Here is a 22,201-nt window from a genome sequence, read left to right as displayed (position 1 = left end):
ATACAAGGGCTTATTATTCCTCTAATTTCCCAATCTTTACAGCAACAAAATAAAGTTTATGACTTATAAGTAGGGGTGGGACTTCGGTCTGGCGGTTCGGTTTGACCTCGGTTTGAGTCGGTTTCGGTTTGGAGCGGTTTGGATTGAAACGGTTTAGTTTAGCTGGCGGGTCGGTTTGGTTCGGTTTGGGTTAGTCACGGCTCGGTTTGGTTTCGGTTTATTTCTTTGCGGTTCAAATTCGGTTTGGGTCATAAGCGGGTCGGTTTATAAACGATTAGGATTATGTCGGTTCGGTTTGATACGGGTTGGTTTAGGGGTCGGGTTTACCCGGGTCAATGTCAGTTCGGTTTACAAACGGTTTGGATCAAGCCGGTTTGGTTTGAAATGGGTCGGTTTAGGGGCGGGTTTACCCGGGTCAATATCGGTTCGGTTTATAAACGGTGCGAATCATGTCGGTTCAGTTTGAAATGGGCCGGTTTAGTGGAGGGTTTACATAGTTCAATTGGTTCGGTTTATGAACGGTTTGGATCATGTCGGTTCGGTTTATAAGCGGTTTGGGTCATGAATTCATGATTGTTTTAAAGATCGCGTCATGACCATGATTTAATGAGTTGATACTTATAATACGATAAATCGATAATTAAGAATGTACAAGTATTCAATTAGATTGATCAACAAGTGTTTTAAACTTTTAAGTTTTAATAATCAGATATGTAAATATGTTTATCGATTGTAGTACATACCAATAATTCAATGAGGCAATGATACTTATGATAGTATGATAATGATACCAACCGTACATTCGTACGATATGATATACATAATAATTAATCTATAATTACATATACATTAACAATATTGTATTGAATCAATTTCCATTTCCAAACATTGCATTTCTTATAAATTATAACTTACACGAGATTAAATGGATTCGTTATTTAGTTTGTTACTTTATTTAGATTACTAACTCAAACAACTTAATAATTTAAATGGACGAAATCACGAAATCATGACCATGATTTCTTATAATACGACGAATGCCCATGAAAAACAATGGTTAGATTTTCATTACTTTATTAGTTATTACTTATTAAGTTATTATTAGTTTATTATATATACTGATATACAGTCACAGACTCACAGATATATATAATATACATATAGAGATGTCAGATATTGATGTGCATTAACTCATTAAGTCATTAACTATGTCGTATTGAATCAATTTCAATTTTGAAACATTTGCGTTTCTTACAATTTATAACTTATAAGTAATAAACTAATAATAATAATAATAATAATAAATAATAATAATAATAATAGTAATAACAATAATAATTATAATAATATTATAATAATACTATAATAGTAGTACTGTAGTAGTAAACTAGTAATAATAATAATATTAACAAATAATTATACTAACAATAATAATAATAATAATCTTTCAAAATAATAATAATAATAAATAATTAAAAAACACGGTTAAAAAGACCTAGAAAAGCACAAAGAAAAATCTAGACCGTTAGATCTAGATGAAAATTCTGGAATCTACAAAAAAAAAAAAAAAATGAACGGTTAGATGTTGAGAATCCTTGAGATTGAATATGGACGGTTGATCAAATGAACAAGTAAAACCTAAACCTAGAATCTCAAGCCCACTCTATCAGCCATTCAGCCGTTTTACTCACTCTCAGTTTCTCTCTCTAACTTCTCAGTTTCTCAGTTCTCATCTCACTCATTCGTTCTGAAATTCTCAAGAATCTCAAGCTCAACTTCTCAACTTTTAAAAATCCTAATTAGGGTTTTTGTTTTCGTTTCATTTGTGTTTTGGATCTACATTTCTGATTTCTCGCTTTACATTCTCGTTTTTTTGTTTTTTCAAATCTTCCTCTCCTTCAATTTGAAGGCTTCAAGCCGTCAAAAGTTCAAAACTCAAGGTAATTTTTTGTTAATTTTTGTTGTTTTCGTTTTGATTTTTTTCGTTTTTGTTTCGGTTTGTTTATTTAGGGTTTTTGTTTTCGTTTCATTTTTGTTTTGGATCTAAGTTCTAATTTCTGACTTTTTCATTGTTTTTTTGTTTTTGTCTTCCTCTCCTTCAAGCCGTCAAACCTCAAGGTAATTTTTTTGTTAATTTTTGTTGTTTTCGTTTTGATTTTTTTCGTTTTCGTTTCGGTTTTTTACTTTTTTTTATTTAGGGTTTTTATTTTCGTTTCATTTTTGTTTTGGATCTAAACTTCTTATTTCTGACTTTTCCATTCTCGTTTTTTTTTTTTTTTCAATTCTTCCTCTCCTTCAAGCTGTCAAACCTCAAGGTAATTTTGTTGTTAATTTTTTCGATTTTTTTCGTTTTCGTTTCGGTTTTTTTTTTACTTCAAGTTCTTGATTTTTTCTTTTGATCTCCAGTTCAGGCAGTTCTCCATCTTCAAATCTCCTTCAAGCCGTCAAAGACTACTCAAAGGTAATTACTTTTTCCTTTTCGTTTTTTTTAATACAGTTTTTCTGTTTTTGTATTTGATTATTGTTGTTGTTGTTCTAGTCTATGTTTGAGTTTACTTCTTATAAATCTTCATAGAGATTGCATATTTCCTTTGCTTTATATCTTCTATGAGAACTAGCTAAAGCCATTGTTTGCCTCTCTTATTTGCTTGTCTGTGGTGTCAAATTCATTTGATTGTCTAAGGTCCCAAAGTGATTGAGACCTTTCTTTTTTCTGTTTTCTTGTAGAGAGTCAATAGCAGTTATAAGCTGCAGGTATCTAGAACCAATAATGTACTGCATTTTCATGTATGCAACATGCATCTTGCTTGCAATGAGACAGCTCAATCTGAAAATTCTAATCGCACGTTGAGATCTCAAAATATTTTCACGGTATTTATGTTATACAATATACTCAATATTAATGGTAGTCTTCTATTTTTATTTGTAATGTCATAATTTAACTTTTATAATAAAAAATCTGTTTCAGTTGCGTGAGGTTGATGACGAATGTGATGATTCAACTAGATGCCCTCTGGCTGATCTTGAGGCATATTTGAATGGACCTCGTTCGCGATTAATTCAAGGGGAACATTTTGATGTTCTCAAGTATTGGGAATCTCAAGCTTCTTCTCTTCCTATTTTAGCTAATATGGCAAGGGATGTTTTGGCCATTCCTATTACATCGGTGGCCTCTGAATCTTCTTTTAGTTTGGGTGGTCGTATTTTGAACAAATATAGGGGTAAACTTTTGCCAAAGAATGTTGAGGCATTGGTTACCACCCAAAATTGGTGCCGTGGTTATCAAGCGGATGTTGAGGAAGACGTCCTCCTTATTGGTAAAGAGATTGAAGCCGAAAGTGCTTCATCTGCATAACTGGTATTTGTGTCTCATTGTGGTTTATTTTATCTTGAAAAATCGTTGCCCTTGTCTTTTATTTTCAGACTTGCTGGCAGCATTTTTCAAGACTTTTAAAATCGTTGCCCTTGTCATTTATTTTCAGACTTGCTGGCAGCATTTTTCACGACTTTTAAAATCGTTGCCCTTGTCATTTATGTTGAGACTTAAATAGTTAAATGTATTTTGGTACTTGCTGGCAGCATTTCTCAAGTTTTTGTTAAAACAACCATTGCTCAGTGATGTAAATCTGAGAGCAATTTTAAAAAACAAAAGCTATAATTTTGAAGTTGCTTGAACTTGTTATGAGCTGCTGCCTGCTGGTAGTGCTTTTGCCTTTTGGTTGATGTCTCTGCTGAGTTGTTGCTGCTGCTGTTTTGTTGCTGCTGTTTCTTATGCTTGCTGCTGTTTTGTTGTTGCTGTTTCTTATGCTTGCTGTTTTAATTTTTCTTGAATCATCGTTGCCCTTGTCATTTATGTTGAGACTTCAATGTATATGTACTTGCTGGCAGCATTTTTCAAGTTTTAAGTTAAAACAGCCATTGCTCAGTGATGATACGATAAACGTAAATCTGAGAGCAATTTTGAAAAACAAAAATAAGTTCCTGCTGAGTCCCTTCTGCTTATTGTTCCTTGCTTCTGATAAGTTGTTGATCTGTTATTGCGTAAGCTGGTTCCTGCTTGTTGCTGCTATTTCCTCTGCTCTTGGGTGTTGTGCTGCTGCTTCAAGATTCTGCTGCCTTTTGTTTTTAGGATATAGTAGTATACTAGTATTCTAGTATGTTAGCTTTCCTTTTACCGTCTGTTAGGGGTGTAAAATTTTTTATCATGTAAAGGAAGGGAAAGTTTCCCATTTTCTTCTACCATAAATTTCAAATCTAGACATCTAGTTATTCTCATGCAGTTTTATAAACATTTTAGTCCTCCCCCTTTACAAAATACTTGTATAAGAAAGTTTTATAAAGTGATAATGTGAATGATTGTACATTTGTACGCCTTATTGACTAGTACAGTAATATTCTAATGCTTATGCCACTTTTGTAACGCAATCTCATACATGTCCAATCTTATGTTGCCTTTGAGTGTTATTGGATGATCATGAATATCTTTATGAAGGAACAATGAAGATAATTTGGGTGGACTAGCATTATTACTGGAATGAAAATGGTACAAATGATATATCTTGTAATTAAAATAAATAAGTAATCTAAAACGATATTAATAATGCCGTTGGACTAGATCTAGGTGATATAAACCTTTGTATAAACCTAAGCCGTTTGATTAGATCTACATTTATTAACATTAATTGTATTTACTATTTAGCCATTTAGGTTGTAAATATTTCAATTTGAATTAAGCAGTTTGTAATCGGATCAGTTTAAACAGGTTGCGATTCGAAAACAGTTCGATTTTAACGGTTTAACGGGTTATGGAAGTTCAGTTTAGACGGTTAGCGGATTATAACGGTTCGGTTTATATAGTTTTTCCAGCGGTTTAAACGGTTTCGGTTCATAAACGGGTCGGTTTAAACGGTTAGCGGGTTACAAATGGTTCGGTTTAAACGGTTTTTTTTACGGTTTAAACGGTTTCGGTTTATAAACGGTTCGGGTCATTAACGGGTTTATAAACCATTCGGTTCGATTTTGTTTCGGTTCGGATTTGAGCAGTTTGGTTTGTTATCGGTTTACGGTCCGTAACGGGTTGACATTGAGCGATTCGATTCGGTTTCGGTTTGATATTGAACGGTTCAGTTCGGTTTTCGGTTTAAATTTATCGGTTTATAAACGGATCGGTCCGTGATGGTTCGGTTCGGTAACGACCGGTTTCACGGTTCGGTTTGAAAAGTCCCACCCCTACTTATAAGTGTCTGATAGGTGTCTACATAGATACAAGTAATAACGTAGGACACGTCATTTGGTGTGTCAAGACACATTGGAATGTGCAACATATGTCGAATAAGGGTCGATGTTGAGTAATGATTACATGTTAGACATGAGTTGATAAGCCTTTTTTTTTTTTTTTTTTTTGGAATAGACGTTGATAAGCTATATTATGAAATAAAGTAACACTGTTTGTTGTGTATGTATAAATAATCCCTCCGCTTCATAACTTTGTATCGTAGTACGGAGTATATGGTTTCCAAAACTTAAAATTTGCATAATCAATTTTACAAAATACTTATATACTCATCATTGTAAAACGAATGGAGTAACAAAATTTAAGTGTCCTCAACTCCTCATCCTTCTCATGGGCTACTTAGTTGGATCATGGGTTCTTTGGCCCATTTTCTTGCTGACCCAACTTAGTATACACTAGACCCTAGTGTAGGTACCATAACCTACACCCCCTACAAAACGCAGCGTTTTGCGTTTTTCCCCTACCCCCACAAACTACAGTAACTACCCCCACTAACCACAGTAAAAAAAAAAAACTATCCATATCAAATTATTCTCTCTCTAAAAACCATCTTCTTCATTTTTGTAGAATTTCTCTCTCATCAACACCGTCGAATCGGAACGAAATTCTCTTCAAATTATTGCAAAATTGCTTCAAAACACTTCATAATTACTTCAAATGTCTGATATTCGAGATGAAATTAAACAATCGCAGCAGCATTTTGATAAAGAGTAAGTAATTTTGTTCATTTGATTACGATTTTAGTACAATTTTTGTATGAAGCATAATTTTGGTTCTTTTCCTTGTGATTGTAGAGTGATTTTGCAAAAAAACGCTTTAGAGAAGAACATGGAAGATAAAACTGGAAAATCAGAGCAAAATGTTACCAAAGAGTAAGTAATTTTGTTCATATTCTTGCGATGACAATTATAGTGCGATTTTATGTGTGAAACCTAATTTTTGTTCAATTTTTTGCAATTGTAGTATGATTTTGGAGAAAAATACTTCACAGACGAGTAATTTGTTGAAAATTTCTGAAGAAATGTATGAACCCTAACTTTTGTAAAACCTAATTTTTGTTAAAATTTTTTGCGATTGTAGTAATTGTTCTAAGATTTTACTGAAAATAACTAAAACATTAACAATTTATTAAATAAAACAGAGACGATGATGATGATGTACCTCTTCAGTCAAGAGTAGACAAATTGAAAAAAAAACCGCCAAAATGATCCAATTGTAGATCCGGAACTTTTAAAAGATATTGACAAGTCAATTGGTACGGATTTAACAATGTCTCCACTACCAAGGTAATTAGTCATTTACAGAATATATTATGTTCATGTCTAATATGCTAGTTGTATTTGATAAAATTGGTTTTATCTTTGTTTAATATGTTATTTGTATATGATCATATTTGATACTCATAATGTTCATTTATAGATATAGTTATGATCATATATTTATATTTGTTCATATGAGTATTTATTGAGATTTAAAAACAAAAGTACATTTCATTGAAACATCATTGTATATGATCATATTTGATACTCATAATGTTCATTTATAGATATAATTATGATCATATATGTATATTTGTTCATTTGAGTAGTCATTGAGATTTAAATAACAAATATACATTTCATTAAATCATCATGCACATATATAAATATGATAATAATCATTTCAGTGATATGCATTCAAACTAATGTCATGTAATTAATTTATAATGTAGTGATGTGCCATTTAGAGTGATACACTTGCTTCAATTTAGAGATGGGAAATCTGAACCATTAACTCTAAAGAAGGTTATACAACAAAATGAATATGGTAATAGTTATGAAAGATACACTTTAAACAAGTAAGTTTATATGTATAAAATAATTGTTTTTACATTCAATTATTGTACATTGTATATATATACCAAACTTATTAGGTAATTCTTAAAATTTTAGTGAAAAAAAAAAGGTTCGAGTGAAATTTGTTATGTCAAAATCAAGACCACCAGAGACAAATCAAACAATAAGGTATAAAAGCTTTATACAAAATAACTAATTATCTTCTTCATTGTATAAATTAGTTCATACTTTAATATCATATTATATAAAATAATTCTGTTTTTTTTAAGTGAACAAAGTGAGAACATTCCTGCTACTAATGCAACAACTAAGAGTGTGTCTGCTACACATAACACAACTGACAAAGAGAGCAGGGATGAAAGGTATACTAATGATCAATTTTATATAAACAAATGTTCATTTTTATAACAGTATATTTTATGTACAATTTATGTGCATTTTTTATTTAAAGTATTTCTTAATATTGATTTCAGCAAGCAAGAAGAAGTTCAACCAAAAGTGCAAAGCAATCCAGTAAAGAATAGTCTTGGCCAAAAGTAAGAAAACTTAAATGTTCAATTTAGATAGACTATATGTTCATTTGAAAATCAGTACAAAAAAGTTTGCTCATGGCCAATAGTAATATAAGTTATATGTTCATTTTTTTATTTACTAATCAAAATTGTAAATTCAAACATATTTTTAATGAAATATCAGAAAACCCAAAGATGATTCAAGAATAACAACATTAAAGGACAAGATGCAAGAAATACATTTAGACATAGAGAGAAACCCAAAGTATGTTTAAATTTAAATAATTGAATTAATTTAATCAATTAATGAATATATTTCAAAGTTAATATCATACATTTACAGAAAGTACAAAGAATCGACAATCAGAATTATGAGAAATCTCAAAAGAATGGAAAAGGCAAGCAAGGAAATCAGGAAAGGTAAATGATCATATTTATTGAATATTTTTGTTTAATAGTCATAAATATCAATTTTAACAATACTATTACTTTTGAAGGTGAAGCAAAAAAGAAAGAAAAAGGGCCAATAGAAGAGAAAACTGTGGAAAAAGGTAAAAATTTTAAAATGTACATTTTTATTACAAAAAATGTTCATATTGGAAAAGCATAATATTAAATATTCAATAAGATTAAAAAAATTAAATTTTAACTAAATAAATTTTAATAGAAGTACAAGAAGGAAAAAAAGGGACTGAAAAAGAGAAAAGCCCTAAAGACAAAACTGTGGAAGATGTCTTTCCAAAGACAACAAATGTAGAAGGTAAAAATTTATAAATGTACATTTTTATTACATAAAATGTTCATATTGGATCTACATAATATTGAATGTTCAATAAGATTAAAAAAATATATAAATATTAACTAATTAAATTTTCATAGAAGGACAAGAGGGAAAAAAAGAGCCTGAAAAGGAGAAAATCCCTAAAGAGAAAACAGTGGAAGATGAGTCTACAAAGACAACAGATCCGAAAGGTAAATAGTGGAAAATGTACATATTCATTACCTGAAATGTTCATTTATATTGTATATAGTAAACTTTTGTCATCCAATTTAATAATGTTTATTTAATCTTTTATATTTGATCATTTCATATGCAGCACAAATTGCACCTGATTTTGTTCAAATTGAGGATGAAACTTATCTTCTAGATCAAGATGATGATAAAGTTTCCACAAAACTTAGTGAGGAGACAGCTCCATCATCACAAAAAAGTGATCAGTCAACCAAAATGAAAACAAGATACAAAATGGTTGCAAGGAAAAACAAAAACAAAAGCCTTGTTGTTGTGCCAAGTGGTAGAATTACAAGGAGCCAAGGTAATCATAATACTTTTCTGTTACACAATAAATATTACACTTTCAAATATACTAACATAAATTTTTTTAAAAACAATAGATGTTCTGTTAGATGAATCTAAAAAGGGAAGCCTGAAGAAGGATGTTGAGCCTGCTAAAGAAACCGCAAAAATAGGACAGAAGAGAAGAATGTCTACAAGGAATTTTCCTATTCAAAAGGAAGCTGATGCACCACCTCCAGCACCTACTCCAATAAAAAAAATGGCAGGTGCTCCTGCTGAATATCCTCCAGACCAAGGCAAAAAGGGTAAATGTTCAATCTTAATGTATAGAATGATCATTTATGATGGTATATCATTAATGTTCAATTTCAATATATAGGTGGGAAAAAGAAAACTCTAGAAGTGAAGAAAACTTCTAAGGTTGCTGGCAAAAGAAAAGCAGGTATATAATGATATATTATAAATGTTCAATTTCTATATATAGAATGATCATTTGAGAAAACAATTTTGTTCATTTTATCATTTGCTTACTGTACATTTTCAATACTTAAACAAAATTATATATTTAATTTTCAGATGTCAGTCCTGCCAAGAGAAATGCTGGAAAGAGAAAAAAAATACAAGAAGTACCATCAGATGAACCCTCTCAAGATCCTGACAGTGATGATGATAGTGAAGAGTCAGTTTATAGAGCAGAAGAAGAGCCTGTCAGTGAGGATGATTATGAGGTGGAGGAAGAGGAGGAAGAGGAAGAAGTAAAGCCAAGGAAGAAACAGGCAAAGAAAGGGAATTCAGTGAAGGCAAAGGTTGAAAAGGAGGAGCAAAAGATGGTACTGTATGATGAAGGAAAGATTGAAGGTAGGAGAAAAAAGAAAATGAAAACTGAAATGGTTCAAGCAATAGAAACTGATGAAGTTGAGGAAATTCAGGAAGATGAATTTGAGGAAGAGAAATCTTCAAAGAGAGGAGGACATGTGAAGTTCATTGCATGGATAAAAAAGATGACACCTACCCAAAAACAACAAATTATTGATATAGGGTTAGGATCACTTCTTGACATTAGTTTACCTCAACTTGATCAAAAGTTCTGTAACTGGTTATTGGGAAGTTTTGAAGAAAATAGCCAGTATTTTGAACTACCAAAGAATGAAAAAATAGAAATTGAGGTAGAGGATGTTAGGGTAGTTTATGGCTTGCCTACAGGAGAAATTCCAATTGTTGAGCCAAAGTCTGATAAAATTAGTGAGGAGTATGCAGAATTTCTGAAGAAATGGAGAAAATCATGGTCAGGAAAAACTCCATCAGTGAGTCAGGTATGATCAGTTTTAAATGTTCATTTTAAATACATTAAATGATCAAAAGTATAAATGTTTTGTTCATTTTGTTTGCAGATTGTGAATGGATACATAAATGATAAATTCACCAACAACAGACCACCAAGTGAACATTTCATTACTAACTTTTTAGCAGTGGCTGTGAACTGCTTGATGAAATGTGTATCAAACAATCAATGCCATTTCAAATTTCTTTATTCTATGATGGACAAAGAAAACATAAAAAATTTGAACTGGTGTCAGTTTGTATATGACTCACTTATCAAATGTCATGTTGATTGGAGAAAGCAGCAAGGCAAGGGGTTCTACAAAGGCCCTCTTCAATTTCTGATGGTATATTCTTAGATACAAGATGTTCATTTAAATTTAAATAAATGCACTTTTTTTTATTGTTTATGTTCTGTTCCATGTTTTCTTTTTTCTTGTAGTTGTTCTATTTTGATAGAGTTCAGAGGTTAGACAAAAGGCCTCCAAGAACAATTCCTATCATATCTGCATGGAATAGAGACATGGTTCTTGAGAGGTTGAAGATTGAATTAGAATTGGGATTTGGGAGAGGGAAAATTCTACCAAGGATTGCTGCAGAAGTTGAAGAAAGTCCTAAGGTTATAAAATGATCACTTTTGTTAACATAAATGTTCATTTGTATAATCTGAAATGTTCAACTGCATAATTTTTAATATTCATTCATATAGGTTTTTATGGATGATTTTGTTTCCCTGGTAAAAACAACTTGTTCAAACCTGTCAAAGCTTTCTTCAAAATTGGTGAAGGCAAAGGATATCTTCCCTGGAAATGACTTGGTGAAAAAAGTTGATGAAGTTTTAGGAAAGGTGGTAGCTAGGGAACCATCAATTCTAAGCCAAGATGAAGAATTCTTTGGCAGTGAGGATTTCCTAAATGCACTTGCACAAGCTGAGAAGAATCTGATGCAAGGGTCTGAAAAGCAAACAACTGAGAAGCAAATGACTGGGAAGAAATTAACCAAAAAGGGAAAGGAAAAAGAACAAGAATATGACATCAGAAAAGCTTTCAGCTTGGGGTTGACTCCACCTTCTCCAGCCATTGGTAAATTCTAACTAAAAGAGACTATATATCCTAATTTTTATATGAAAAATTCTAAATTTGTGGTCTAAATTGTCCTAAACAGAAACAGGGCCCACCTTTTCAACACTTGGTGATATAATTGAACAACCAATAATTTCAACAAATGGTAATATGTTCATATATTTAATAATAATGTACATAAACTTAAGTAGAAATGTTCATTTCTAATTATTATGTGTAAATACTATTAACTTAGTGTATCTCCAAAATGATGATTTATAATACAGCTGGAGAAAAGGATGTGGGTAAAACTTCAGCAGCTTCAGAACAAAGAATTGAAGAATTTTCTAGAACTGGTATAATGTTCAATTAAAAAGTGTAAAATGTTCATTTACAAACAAGAAATATTCATTATTAATTGTATTATTTTGTTAGACGCAGCAACTGGTTCAAAACTTGATGCTGACACTAGGTCAGATAATGAAGGATTGCCTAGAACAGGTATAATGTTCAATTATAAATACTCAAATGTTCATTTACAAAGAAATTATATTATATCTAATTAAATTTTTTCTTAGATGCAGGATCTGGTTCAGTGGTTGATGCTGACCCTAGGTCAGATGGTGGTGAAAAAAGTGATGATCCAAAAAACACAGTTGGAGGTGGAAAACAAAACAAGGAAGATGTTTTTGAAAAAACAAAAAATGATGAAAAAGTGGAGGGGTAAAATCCTGAAGACATGTCTTACTATTAGGGTTATGTAATGGTGTAGGATAAAATATCTAGATGGAACAATTTAACTTATGTTACTATCGTGTTGTAACTTGAAACTGGTGTTTCTCAAACTATTGTATGTGTGAACATTATTTTGTTGAATATGTAATATGAATGTGTGGTTTATGTTAAATCAATAGGTTTATGTTAAATCAATATCTTTCATTTTATGAATTGAAAATGATTCAGGGTGTTACATAAGAAGCTTTTATTTTATTAATATGTACTGACATTGTTTCACTTTTCAGTGAAAACAAGAAGATTGTTGCTTCATCCTCAAAAGTCACAAAAAGGTACATTATTTATATTAAGTAAATGTTCAAAAATAATAATGAACATTTTCATATACCTAAATGTACATTTGTGTTATGTAATATGACCAGGAATGATGATAAGAAAAAGTCAATTGCAGAAAAGAAGAAAAAAACTGAAAAGGAAAAGGTTGAAAGGTATAATTTCAAATTTATTTATATACACTCAAATGTTCATTTATGTTCCTCATAATTTTCTTAATTTAACAATATTTTATATTGAACAACAAGACCAAAACGCGAAAAGAAAACACTTCCTCCTGCTTTCCGATCTCCTTACTTGGTCAAGTACAAGGATCTGTTTAAAGATGAGAAAGCCATGAACCAAATTGCAGTAGACTTTGCTCTTGGTGGAAAAGATGAAAGGTAATTACTTACACTAATTAAACTTAAGGTTTAATATCTTTTATAAAAATATGTTCACATTCATATTATTAAATGTTCATAATGCAGTGCACTCTTATACTATGATGGCTTGAATCTCATCAATAGAAATGAAATGAAAACTCTTGGAGATGATGTTGAAGTGACAAATTGTGTCATAGATGGATGGGCAAGGTTTCTTAATCATAAAAAGCCGAGAAACAAGATTTATTTCTCAACAGTGCTTCATGTTAGTCTTTCTTCTTTTTTTATATTATTGATTCTATTTTCCTATGATAAATAATTGCTAAAAATTCATTTAACTTCTATATGTTTGTTTGTATTTCAACAGCACATTATGTGCACAAATAGAGTTTGTCAAGAAGGATCATCAATGAAGACAAGAATTAATGCCTTCATAGAAAGAATTGACAATGAACTGAAGTTGAATAAAATTGACAGCATTGTTGGATATAAACAGGTATTAATTCTTGTTTAATACAAATGTTCAATTACCTTCAATATATTGTCCAATAACATTATATAATTTGTTCAGGTCTTCTTCCCAGTATCAACTTCTCAACATTTTTTTCTGTTGTGCGTCAATCATATAGAAGACAAAATTCATATAATTGACAATAGAAAACTACCAAAAAAGGTATCAGTCCAAGCAAAATATGAAGAACAACCAAAAATGATGGTGAGATAATATGTTCATTTATAGTTGACTACATGATCAATTATATTTTATTAATTGTTCATGTCTTCATCACAATACAAACTTCTAAACAATTTTTACTCTTTTTTCTATCAGTTAAAAGGATTGGCAGAGTACATGAAACACCTTGGATATCAAGATGCAAAAAGAATTGAAGACTACACAGTTGTTTTGGAAAAGATGAAATGGCGTAGCAACAATGACTATACAAACTGTGGAGTTTACATTATGAAGCATATGGAAACCTTCACTGCTGATCCTAATGAGAGCTGGATTTGTGATTTAAAACCAAACAATGTAAGAGTTATAAATGATCAATTATTTAAGATATAATATTCATTTATGAAACAGTAAAGATTGTTTAATTAAAATTTGACAATTCATTTTGTTCAACAGGTGGAACAAATTAGAAATCTAAGGCTCCAATACACAGCAGAACTGATGTTATTTGAAGAAAACACTGAATCAAGAGCAAATAGAAGGAAAGCTAGAAAATTTGCAACTTTGTAGTTTCAAATGTTCATTTACAACTATGTATATGTTCATTTCTTATATATGACTATTTTTTTTTTTAGAAGTAGACTTATGGATTTTATTTTAATATTATTGTAATTGATATTTCATTTTAATCTTTGAATGAAAGTTTTTTATATAATAGATCGAAAATTCAAAATTACAAAATAGTAATTAAATCAACATTACAAAAAAGTCTAATGTTTATAAAGTTCTGGAATACTAATTATTTATCTTTATTAGCCAAACGTTTAGCTACACTTGTATCAAAAAAGGCTAACAACCTATCATATTTAGAAGAAATCTTTTTAGAACCTAATTGAACATTTCTTGATTGAAGAATTGGAACACGAGCACCTTGATCATTTCTTTGAACTGTGGGAGGAGTAACTTGAACATTCTGAACAGGAAATCCTTGATCATTTATTTGAACCGTAGGAGAAATAACTTGAACATTTGTTGATTGAACATTCCTGGAGTTGGATATGATCATTTCTGGATTGGTGTTTGAACAATTCTGAGTTTGATTTTGAACATTCCTGGGAACAGTAGGTTGAATAACAACAGGAGATTTTGTTGACGCACTAGTATGAATTGGAACTCTTGGATTAATTTGAGAGTAAGTTTTAACACCAGAAGCACCTTCATTTGCACCAAAATTAGAACAAGGTTGAACAGCAGAAACACCTTCAAGATTTAAATCCTTCGCCTTTAAAAAAATTAAATTGATCATTAATAAACCAGTATATGATCAGTTACAAACACTTATACAAACAAATATGGAAAAAAAAAACCTTAGCAATAGATGAAATATCAACATCAATAGATATGATAGATGAAAGAGAGCTTTCACCAGTAGCCTACAAAAAAACCAAAAAAAAATATAAAAAATAAAAAATTAAATAAAAAAAAATTATAATATAGATCATAAATGTTCATATACCTGATCAAAATCATTGGAAATACTATGATTTGATTCCTTAGAACTAGAAGGAATTTCTTCTACAACAGCTGATTTTAAGCCGACCTATATTTTTAAATTATAAAAATCAATATTAATAAAATATAAATAAAATGTTTTTTTTGGCACATTTGAATTTACCTGAGCCCGTTTATTGCTCAAAACAATCAATTCAATGGGATCACTAATAGAATTAGCATAAGTAACAGCACAACCGTTCTCATCAAGTTCCTATTTAAAAAAAAAAACATAAATGATCATTTACGAAAACTGAAATGATCAATTTGAAAATATGAAATGATCATATACCTGTACAACTGCTTGCCCTATACCCCTTTTGTAAGGAGTGTACAGAGACTTTTTCCTCTTGAAATTACCCTTTGCCTTGTTACACTGCTTCTCCAAGGTACTCTTAGGCCTTACATTCCTCTCACCTTTAGGCCTAGCTTTTGGAGGATTCTTGATCTCAAGATCAACAATTTCAACCTCTTTAACAGGTTCACTAAAGTCAATTACACCTGATACACTCTCAACCTTTTCTTTTAACAGATTGAAATAACACTCAACCTCTGCCCTTGCATTCAAAGAATTCTGACAACTTGTTATCAACTTAACAAACTTTCTGATTGTTTGTGACCTCCAAACACTAGTAGCCACAACATTTGTCCTCAAAGTAGGTTCTTCAATACCATGACTACACATGGCAGCCTTTGTCCATCGTTTCATTATATACTCTTGTGGAATATTACGCACACAATGCAAATGATATACTCGAAGAGAATGAGAACAAAGTAAACCAGTCTCACTAAAGTACATGCATGTGCAACAAATTGCATGTGTTTCCTTATTAAAAACAACTTCATGCTTAATTATATCCTTCCCAGGCCTCCAAAGAAGATATGAATATTCTGGAAAACGCAAACCATTATCAACATGATCATAAGCTGTCCCCCTAATGAACTCCTCTTCAAAAAGAACATAAGCTTGAATAGTGTACAATGATCTTGCATGAACTAATATACCAATATTAGCAAAAGCTAGGTGCCTATTACCCCTCAGAGTATTGTAATCTCTTGCACCTTCCTTACTTCTCCACTCAGAAATGACATCAAGAAAAACATGATAAAAATCACATAAACCTTGAGTCTTATTAAGACGTTGTGAAACTGACTTATTAGTAGTTTCACTACGTTGAGAAGACAATATACCACCAGACCAATACTTCTTAGAATAAGCAGGACACCACATTTCCTTTATTTTATACAAATCACATAACCAATCATCATTTTCACATTTGTATTTATCACACATCCTGTATAACAGAAATGATCATATATTAATTTAAAAATGAACAAAATATAAATTAAAATATGTACATTTGTGTAAAGAATAATGATCATAAACAATATGGACACTAATAATATTATGATAACATACATAACAAAGTAAATTGTATGATCATATGTAAAACACTAAATGTTCATATATATATCACATAATAATCAAATATATCACATAATAAAAATAAAAAATAAATATAAAAAACAATAATTTACCTTTTCCAGAAATATTCAAATTCAGCAGGAGTTTCACAATACTTCAAAAGATATCCAAACAAATCTGTAAAGCCTTCCAAAGCTCTCAATGCTCCAATGTGTTTCTTAGAATTTTGTTCAAGATGCCATACACATAAACGATGATGAACAGTTGAAGGAAAAATGTTTCTTATACCCGCTGCAATCGCTTGTGCTTGATCAGTCATAATTGTAATGGGACTTTTCCTCCCCATTGAGTGCAAAAATGTATCAAACAACCAATCAAAAGACTCGGTGCGCTCATTAAGAATAAAACCCATACCAAACATGACATTGTTACCATGATGGTTCATCCCAACAAATGGAGCACATATCATTCCATATTTATTAGTTCTATAAGTTGTATCAAAAACCAACAAATCTCCAAAGTAATGATAATCTCTCATCATCCTACCATCACGCCAAAAAAAACTAACTAAAGCACCACTATCATCTTGTTCAAAATCATAATAAAAATCTGTCTCATCCACATGTCTCTTGGCAAAATATTTAATCAATTGGTTACCATCACATCCTTCAATTTGGGCAGCTTTTTCAGATGACAATGCATTATAAGCATCAGAAGCAGTAAAACAAAGATTAGGAGATCCCCCAACCTCCTTCTTTAGAACCCTCAAAGAATCAGTAACTTTGACTCCACTCAATTTCATTGTTGAAATGAAAAGAAGCTGCTCTTTATTCACATCTCTTTGAGACCTTATCAAATGCCTTTTTTCAGGAGGAATCATAGCATGATTATGAACCATTTCATGTCTTGTACATGTATAGACCCCTAAATGATCAATATGAAACTGCACAAAAGCTAAACAACCAGTTCGATGATCCAACTTCTCATAAATCCTTTTATTCTTACACTTATTATCTTTGAATCCCTCATTACAACAAACAAATCTTTTCATCAAAAAAGAATCATCTCTTCTTCTCTTACTCTTCCCAATTCGAATTCCAAAACCTTTCCTAAAAGCATATTCATTATACGCTTCGAAAGCTTCATCTTCAGATTTAAATTCTTTATCCTTTAATTCAGACTGTTCTGCTTCTAAATACATAATATCATCATTTTTTTCCACTGCACAATATACAATTATAAATGATCATAAAGAGTTTCATGAATGAACAATAACAAATAAGTAAAATGTTCAATATCAAAACAGCACATGATCAATTGCAAAAAGAATTTCAGCACATAATATTTTGAACAATATTTTCATTATTTACCACTACACATAATATCGATATAAAAATGTAAAAATAAATGATCAAAAATGACTTTAAGACTGAACATAAACACATTAGTAACAATGAATAAGAAAACATAAACGATTAATTGAAAGTATAATCTACAAAATATACGACAAAAACACACAATTCTAAAACACAGAGAAAACAACAAATGAAACAACAAATGAAGCAACAAAATGTTCATACAAAGTACAACAATCCAAAAACGTTCATCATAATGTAATCAAAGTAGTAAATTCAAAAATCGAAAGTGAATAATAATACATCAATTAAGTTCAAATTAACAGAGCATTATAACAGAACAAATTAGGGATAATTAAAAATTGAAAAATTATGATCACAATTACTCACATTGTTGCACAAACGAATCAACGAAACGAAGTCCAGAAGGAAACACACGCTCGCAATCGCGATCAAAATCAACGCAATCTCCAGATGCAGAATTCGCCATTGATGATCGGTAACAATTAACGAATTCGTTCAAAAAATCAAATGAAGAAGATGAATTAGCGAGAGAAAAATGTAGATCAAAAATGGAGGTTGGTTGATCAATTGAAGAGAGAGAAAAAATAGGGTTTAAAATCATATATATACATAAATTGAATAATAAGAATCAAAGGAAAAAGGAAAAAAGAGGAAGAAAAGAAAAAAAGAAAAAAAGGAAAAAAAAAAAAAAAAAAAAAAAAGGAAAGAATCGCAAAAGGAAAGAAGCTGCACATGAGAACTCAATACCAGCTACAAAACGACGTAGCATAGGGGGGGTGTAGGGAACACACCCTACACTAGGGTGTAGGGTAAAATTTTCAACTATCACAAGCTCACAACTCCAACACATGTGCCCACCTGGATATGTCGTATTCTTTATGTGTGAGTTGAGCAAAACAAACTCGTAGGATCTTAAAATTATATTTCATCAAAATTTACTTGTTTTCTAAATAAATTTCTCAGTTAATAAAAAATCAAATCTACTCTTAGAAGAAAGATTGTCTTTATGTAATTGGTTTCTAATAACAAAAGTGTTCATTATCTTTTGCTAAAATTGAAATTTGTCATACAACTATACAAGGGTCTACAGAATTCAAGCTAAATTGTTTATATAGCATAAGAAATGTTTATCTACAAGTTTAAGGGGTGTGATTTCTTTACAACTCAAAAAATTAATTTTGCAACTTTTCCTCATAAGTTGAGCACCAAGTTAAAACTCATCCGAGTATTAAGGATTAAGGAGTGTCAAAACTCGGCTCCTTATCAATCGAGTAACCACATCTTTAATCATGACACCTTATGCCTCTTTATGAGTTTATGTTTGCTAAACAAAATTTATTTATTTGCTAAACTTAACTTAATCTGTCTAGCTTATTTGATAAATCAAGGTGAACTAAACTATTGTTACTTGGTATTGGAATTTGGAAGTGTGCAAACAGAGAGACAGAGCATGAAATACACCAGGCTAAAATGTGCCACATGCCAAATATAGTCAATCATATGAACATTATACTAAATCTCGAAATCCTCACTATTTGGATCAAATAACATCACTTACCGACACTTTGTAGCAACCTACTTTTCAGAAAAATTTGTCAATACTTGATCCAGGTACAACTACAACTACAAATCTCAGAAATTCAACTCTAAAGTAAAAAGAGGGACAAAAAACACAATCAACTTACCATATTATTATTATATACTCCATCACTTACTTCCATACAAAATTTCATAATTAAACAAAATACAACTCTAATTTATCTTAAAAAAGAAAAAGAAAAATAAAGTGACCTTAAATTCATCATTCATCTTCAACCCCAATATTCTACTGAATTTAACTGAGGATTAAATTATGATCATGGTGAGAAGAATATGGAACAGAACACTTATGCTTGAACAAAACTCTAAGTTGTGCCTTCTGACATTCCACCTTATTACTGAAACCACCCAAATCTCTCAACTGTTTATTGCAATAATAATTAGCATTATTTGTACCATTGTTATTAGCATTACACCCATTGTTTTTCGCCTTAATCGCCCTTTGAAACTCCACAAAACCCTTAATCCCTTGCTTAATATGCGGATTCTCAGTTTCCGGCGATGACGACAACGAAGACACAGCTGCCTTCCTTTGTACATTACCCCCATTCTTACTACAACCATTTTGCTCAAAAGACGACCCCGTTTCCTTTGAACTTTGTTTGATTTGTGGTTGCTGCAGTAAAAAATTGTTCAGAAACTCCTGATGGTAAAAAAGCTGAGCATCAGCAAGTTTCATCTGAACTCTTTCCTCCCTTAAAACTTCCGCCATTCTCAACATTTTTCTCTCTTCGTCCATTTCCGCCTTCATCTTCTGCGTCTCTTCCTTCAGCCGCGTAATCTCTTTCATTAGATCATCACAAACAACACACATTTGCTTTCTTTGAGATTGATCAATAAGCTCTTTCGAGAGCTTCTTGTTCAAAGCCTGCATTCTCTTTCTGAGTGCTCTTTCCATCTCTAATTCTGCCTTCAATTCCGCAATCTGGGTTTTAGTGTTACTCATCTTGAGATCTGAGTTATGCAGGAACTTTGCTGAAGCACTGTATTTGCGCTGAAGTTGCTTGGGTTTAAGTTTAAAGGGATTATTATTACTGTCGTTATTAATAATAAGATTAAAATCAGTATTATTATTACTAGTAAAATTAGTAATAGTGGGATTAGTGGGAATAAAAAAGGGATTTTGGTAAAGTTTCCAGCTAATTGGACAGGTAGATTTGATGATGATAGAATTTTGTTGCTCTTGATTTTCAGACATGATCTGATGATTATGATTTCTGGGGAAATTATCAAGATCATCTAGGTTGGCACTCGTGTTATGCATCATCGCCATCAACATATCATTTGATTTTACAATTTTTAATCGAGAATTAAATTTTGTTGTTTTAGGAAGAGAGAAATATATTTTTGTGGTTGGGTATTTATTTTATGTGAAAGAGAGACCTTGTTTTTTACATTTATGTGGAAATGTATTGTATTGACAAACAAGGAAGTAAGGCATGAAGTAGTTCTGTACAAGTAGGGACATGAATTAATTGTGAACAGCAAGGAATTTAAGGAAGGTGGGTGATTGAAAAATTTGAAAAAAAAAAAAATTTAAAAAAATTATTGAAAAGAAGAAAGGTAAAGATAATAAGATCACATCTCACATGGTAGTGTATTGATATCTCCTTTTCTTCATAATAAACTAGGTGGACAAAAGAAAGAGAGGCCACCGCTATTTGATTATTCTCTTTCGTTACTTACACCTATGATTCCACAATCTAATTAACTTATGGCAAATGATAAGAGATTCAAGAGTAATTGGAAAGTGGCTCTTCTGAGTTTTAATTTGACAATGCGTCCTTATATAATTTTGACTATCATTATTTAAAACTGTACGTTTTGTGTGTTGTCGTTCAAATTATGTGACCGCTTGTAAAAGAATAAAGTAACCCTTGTGATACTGACCAAGTAACCTGGGCTTATAATATTGACTGAGTAACCCCTATAACACTGATGAAATAACCCCTATATAACACTAACAAAGTAGCCCCTTATGCTGACTGGTCACACCGTGTGGCCAGCCATATATAAGCATTTGTGTATTTAAAATTATTTATTAGTATAGAGTATTGATTTAAAAAAATACATTAAGATAAACTTTTATCAGCAACACTTGTACAAGTGCACAACCTTAATAAAGGGTAATAAATTTAATGGATTCTAGGATACAAAATTAATTATTTCTTAACTATCACAAATCTCTCTCACTAAAAAAAACCTTTTTTTAGTACGGAGTATTAATTTTTCAAGTTAGTCTTTTGAGCTTTTCATTCTCAATTAAACACTTTTAATTGAGGTTTGAGTTAGTCAATAATAAGTATCTTTTTACACCTAACCTCCCTTGACCAAAGAGGGGAACGACCCCAAAAGTAGTTAGGATTCAAGACCATTCAGTTATTTTAACAAGTACTTCATTGGCAACCTAATTTTCACTAAAAGATAATCCAAGATATCAATGATATAAATTCTGTATTAGCAAACAAAAAACTCCCAAATTTGCAATTTATAAAGAACGAAATAAGTATTTAACTATATTCGTTATCCAATACAATTAAGGATTCCCTAAAATTCACTAGAACATTTTCATAATAGTGTTTGAAGTAATAAAGGTATGTCGAGCCAAATCAGATGGCCGAAAGCATTAATGGTATACTGTAAAACCATATTATCCGCATGATTGCGAATTGTGATTAGGTTCCACTTAAGCGAAATTGTGGGGAATAATAATAATGTCTTAAGAGTCTTTTCGGTCTCATAGCATGCCATGTAACATCATATGATTCATATCAAAATCAAGAGTCAAGACTTTGGATTTCTTTGAGGTTGGACCATTTACC

General features: G+C 31.1%; 3 protein-coding genes across 6 annotated transcripts; 1 reads left to right on the top strand and 2 right to left on the bottom strand.

The window, feature by feature from the left end:
- Nucleotides 1–12,402: 12,402 nt before the first annotated feature.
- LOC110732318 lies at nt 12,403–14,069 on the top strand. Its single transcript, XM_021912240.1, has 6 exons — nt 12,403–12,769; nt 12,857–13,016; nt 13,119–13,247; nt 13,323–13,466; nt 13,581–13,781; nt 13,881–14,069. Exons 1-6 carry the CDS (start codon nt 12,723–12,725, stop codon nt 13,992–13,994), a joined length of 795 nt encoding a protein of 264 aa, XP_021767932.1. The 5' UTR covers nt 12,403–12,722; the 3' UTR covers nt 13,995–14,069.
- A 131-nt stretch (nt 14,070–14,200) lies between these two features.
- Nucleotides 14,201–18,629, bottom strand: LOC110732317 (protein FAR1-RELATED SEQUENCE 7-like). Of its 4 annotated transcripts, XM_021912236.1 has the most exons (7): nt 18,147–18,629; nt 16,515–17,622; nt 15,268–16,270; nt 15,100–15,189; nt 14,941–15,024; nt 14,792–14,857; nt 14,201–14,706 (listed from the first exon to the last, which is right to left on the bottom strand). In XM_021912236.1, exons 1-7 carry the CDS (start codon nt 18,379–18,381, stop codon nt 14,224–14,226), a joined length of 3,069 nt encoding a protein of 1,022 aa, XP_021767928.1. In that variant the 5' UTR covers nt 18,382–18,629; the 3' UTR covers nt 14,201–14,223. The 4 variants fall into 4 exon arrangements, with proteins under 4 accessions (XP_021767928.1, XP_021767929.1, XP_021767930.1 ...); XM_021912237.1 differs by lacking the exon at nt 14,792–14,857; XM_021912238.1 differs by lacking the exon at nt 15,100–15,189.
- Nucleotides 18,630–19,215: 586 nt separating this feature from the next.
- LOC110732316 (protein BRANCHLESS TRICHOME-like) lies at nt 19,216–21,061 on the bottom strand. Its single transcript, XM_021912235.1, has one exon. The coding sequence runs from the start codon at nt 20,656–20,658 to the stop codon at nt 19,615–19,617; it is 1,044 nt and encodes a 347-aa protein (XP_021767927.1). The 5' UTR covers nt 20,659–21,061; the 3' UTR covers nt 19,216–19,614.
- Between the last annotated feature and the right edge of the window lie 1,140 nt (nt 21,062–22,201).

This window comes from Chenopodium quinoa, unplaced genomic scaffold (assembly GCF_001683475.1).
Source record: "Chenopodium quinoa cultivar QQ74 unplaced genomic scaffold, ASM168347v1, whole genome shotgun sequence".
Taxonomy (NCBI): domain Eukaryota; kingdom Viridiplantae; phylum Streptophyta; class Magnoliopsida; order Caryophyllales; family Amaranthaceae; genus Chenopodium; species Chenopodium quinoa.
Note: the sequence above shows the minus strand (reverse complement) of the source record. Positions and strands in the feature narration are given on the sequence as shown.

Coding starts and splice junctions, on each gene's coding strand:
- LOC110732318 (XM_021912240.1), top strand. CDS start 12,723: ATGAACCAAATTGCAGTAGACTTTGCTCTTGGTGGAAAAGATGAAAG. Junction 12,770..12,856: donor CTTGGTGGAAAAGATGAAAG/GTAATTACTTAC, acceptor TTCATAATGCAG/TGCACTCTTATACTATGATG. Junction 13,248..13,322: donor GCATTGTTGGATATAAACAG/GTATTAATTCTT, acceptor TAATTTGTTCAG/GTCTTCTTCCCAGTATCAAC.
- LOC110732317 (XM_021912236.1), bottom strand. CDS start 18,381: ATGATTTTAAACCCTATTTTTTCTCTCTCTTCAATTGATCAACCAACC. Junction 15,190..15,267: donor TAGGGCAAGCAGTTGTACAG/GTATATGATCAT, acceptor TTTTTTAAATAG/GAACTTGATGAGAACGGTTG. Junction 14,858..14,940: donor TTTCCAATGATTTTGATCAG/GTATATGAACAT, acceptor GTTTTTTTGTAG/GCTACTGGTGAAAGCTCTCT.
- LOC110732316 (XM_021912235.1), bottom strand. CDS start 20,658: ATGTTGATGGCGATGATGCATAACACGAGTGCCAACCTAGATGATCTT.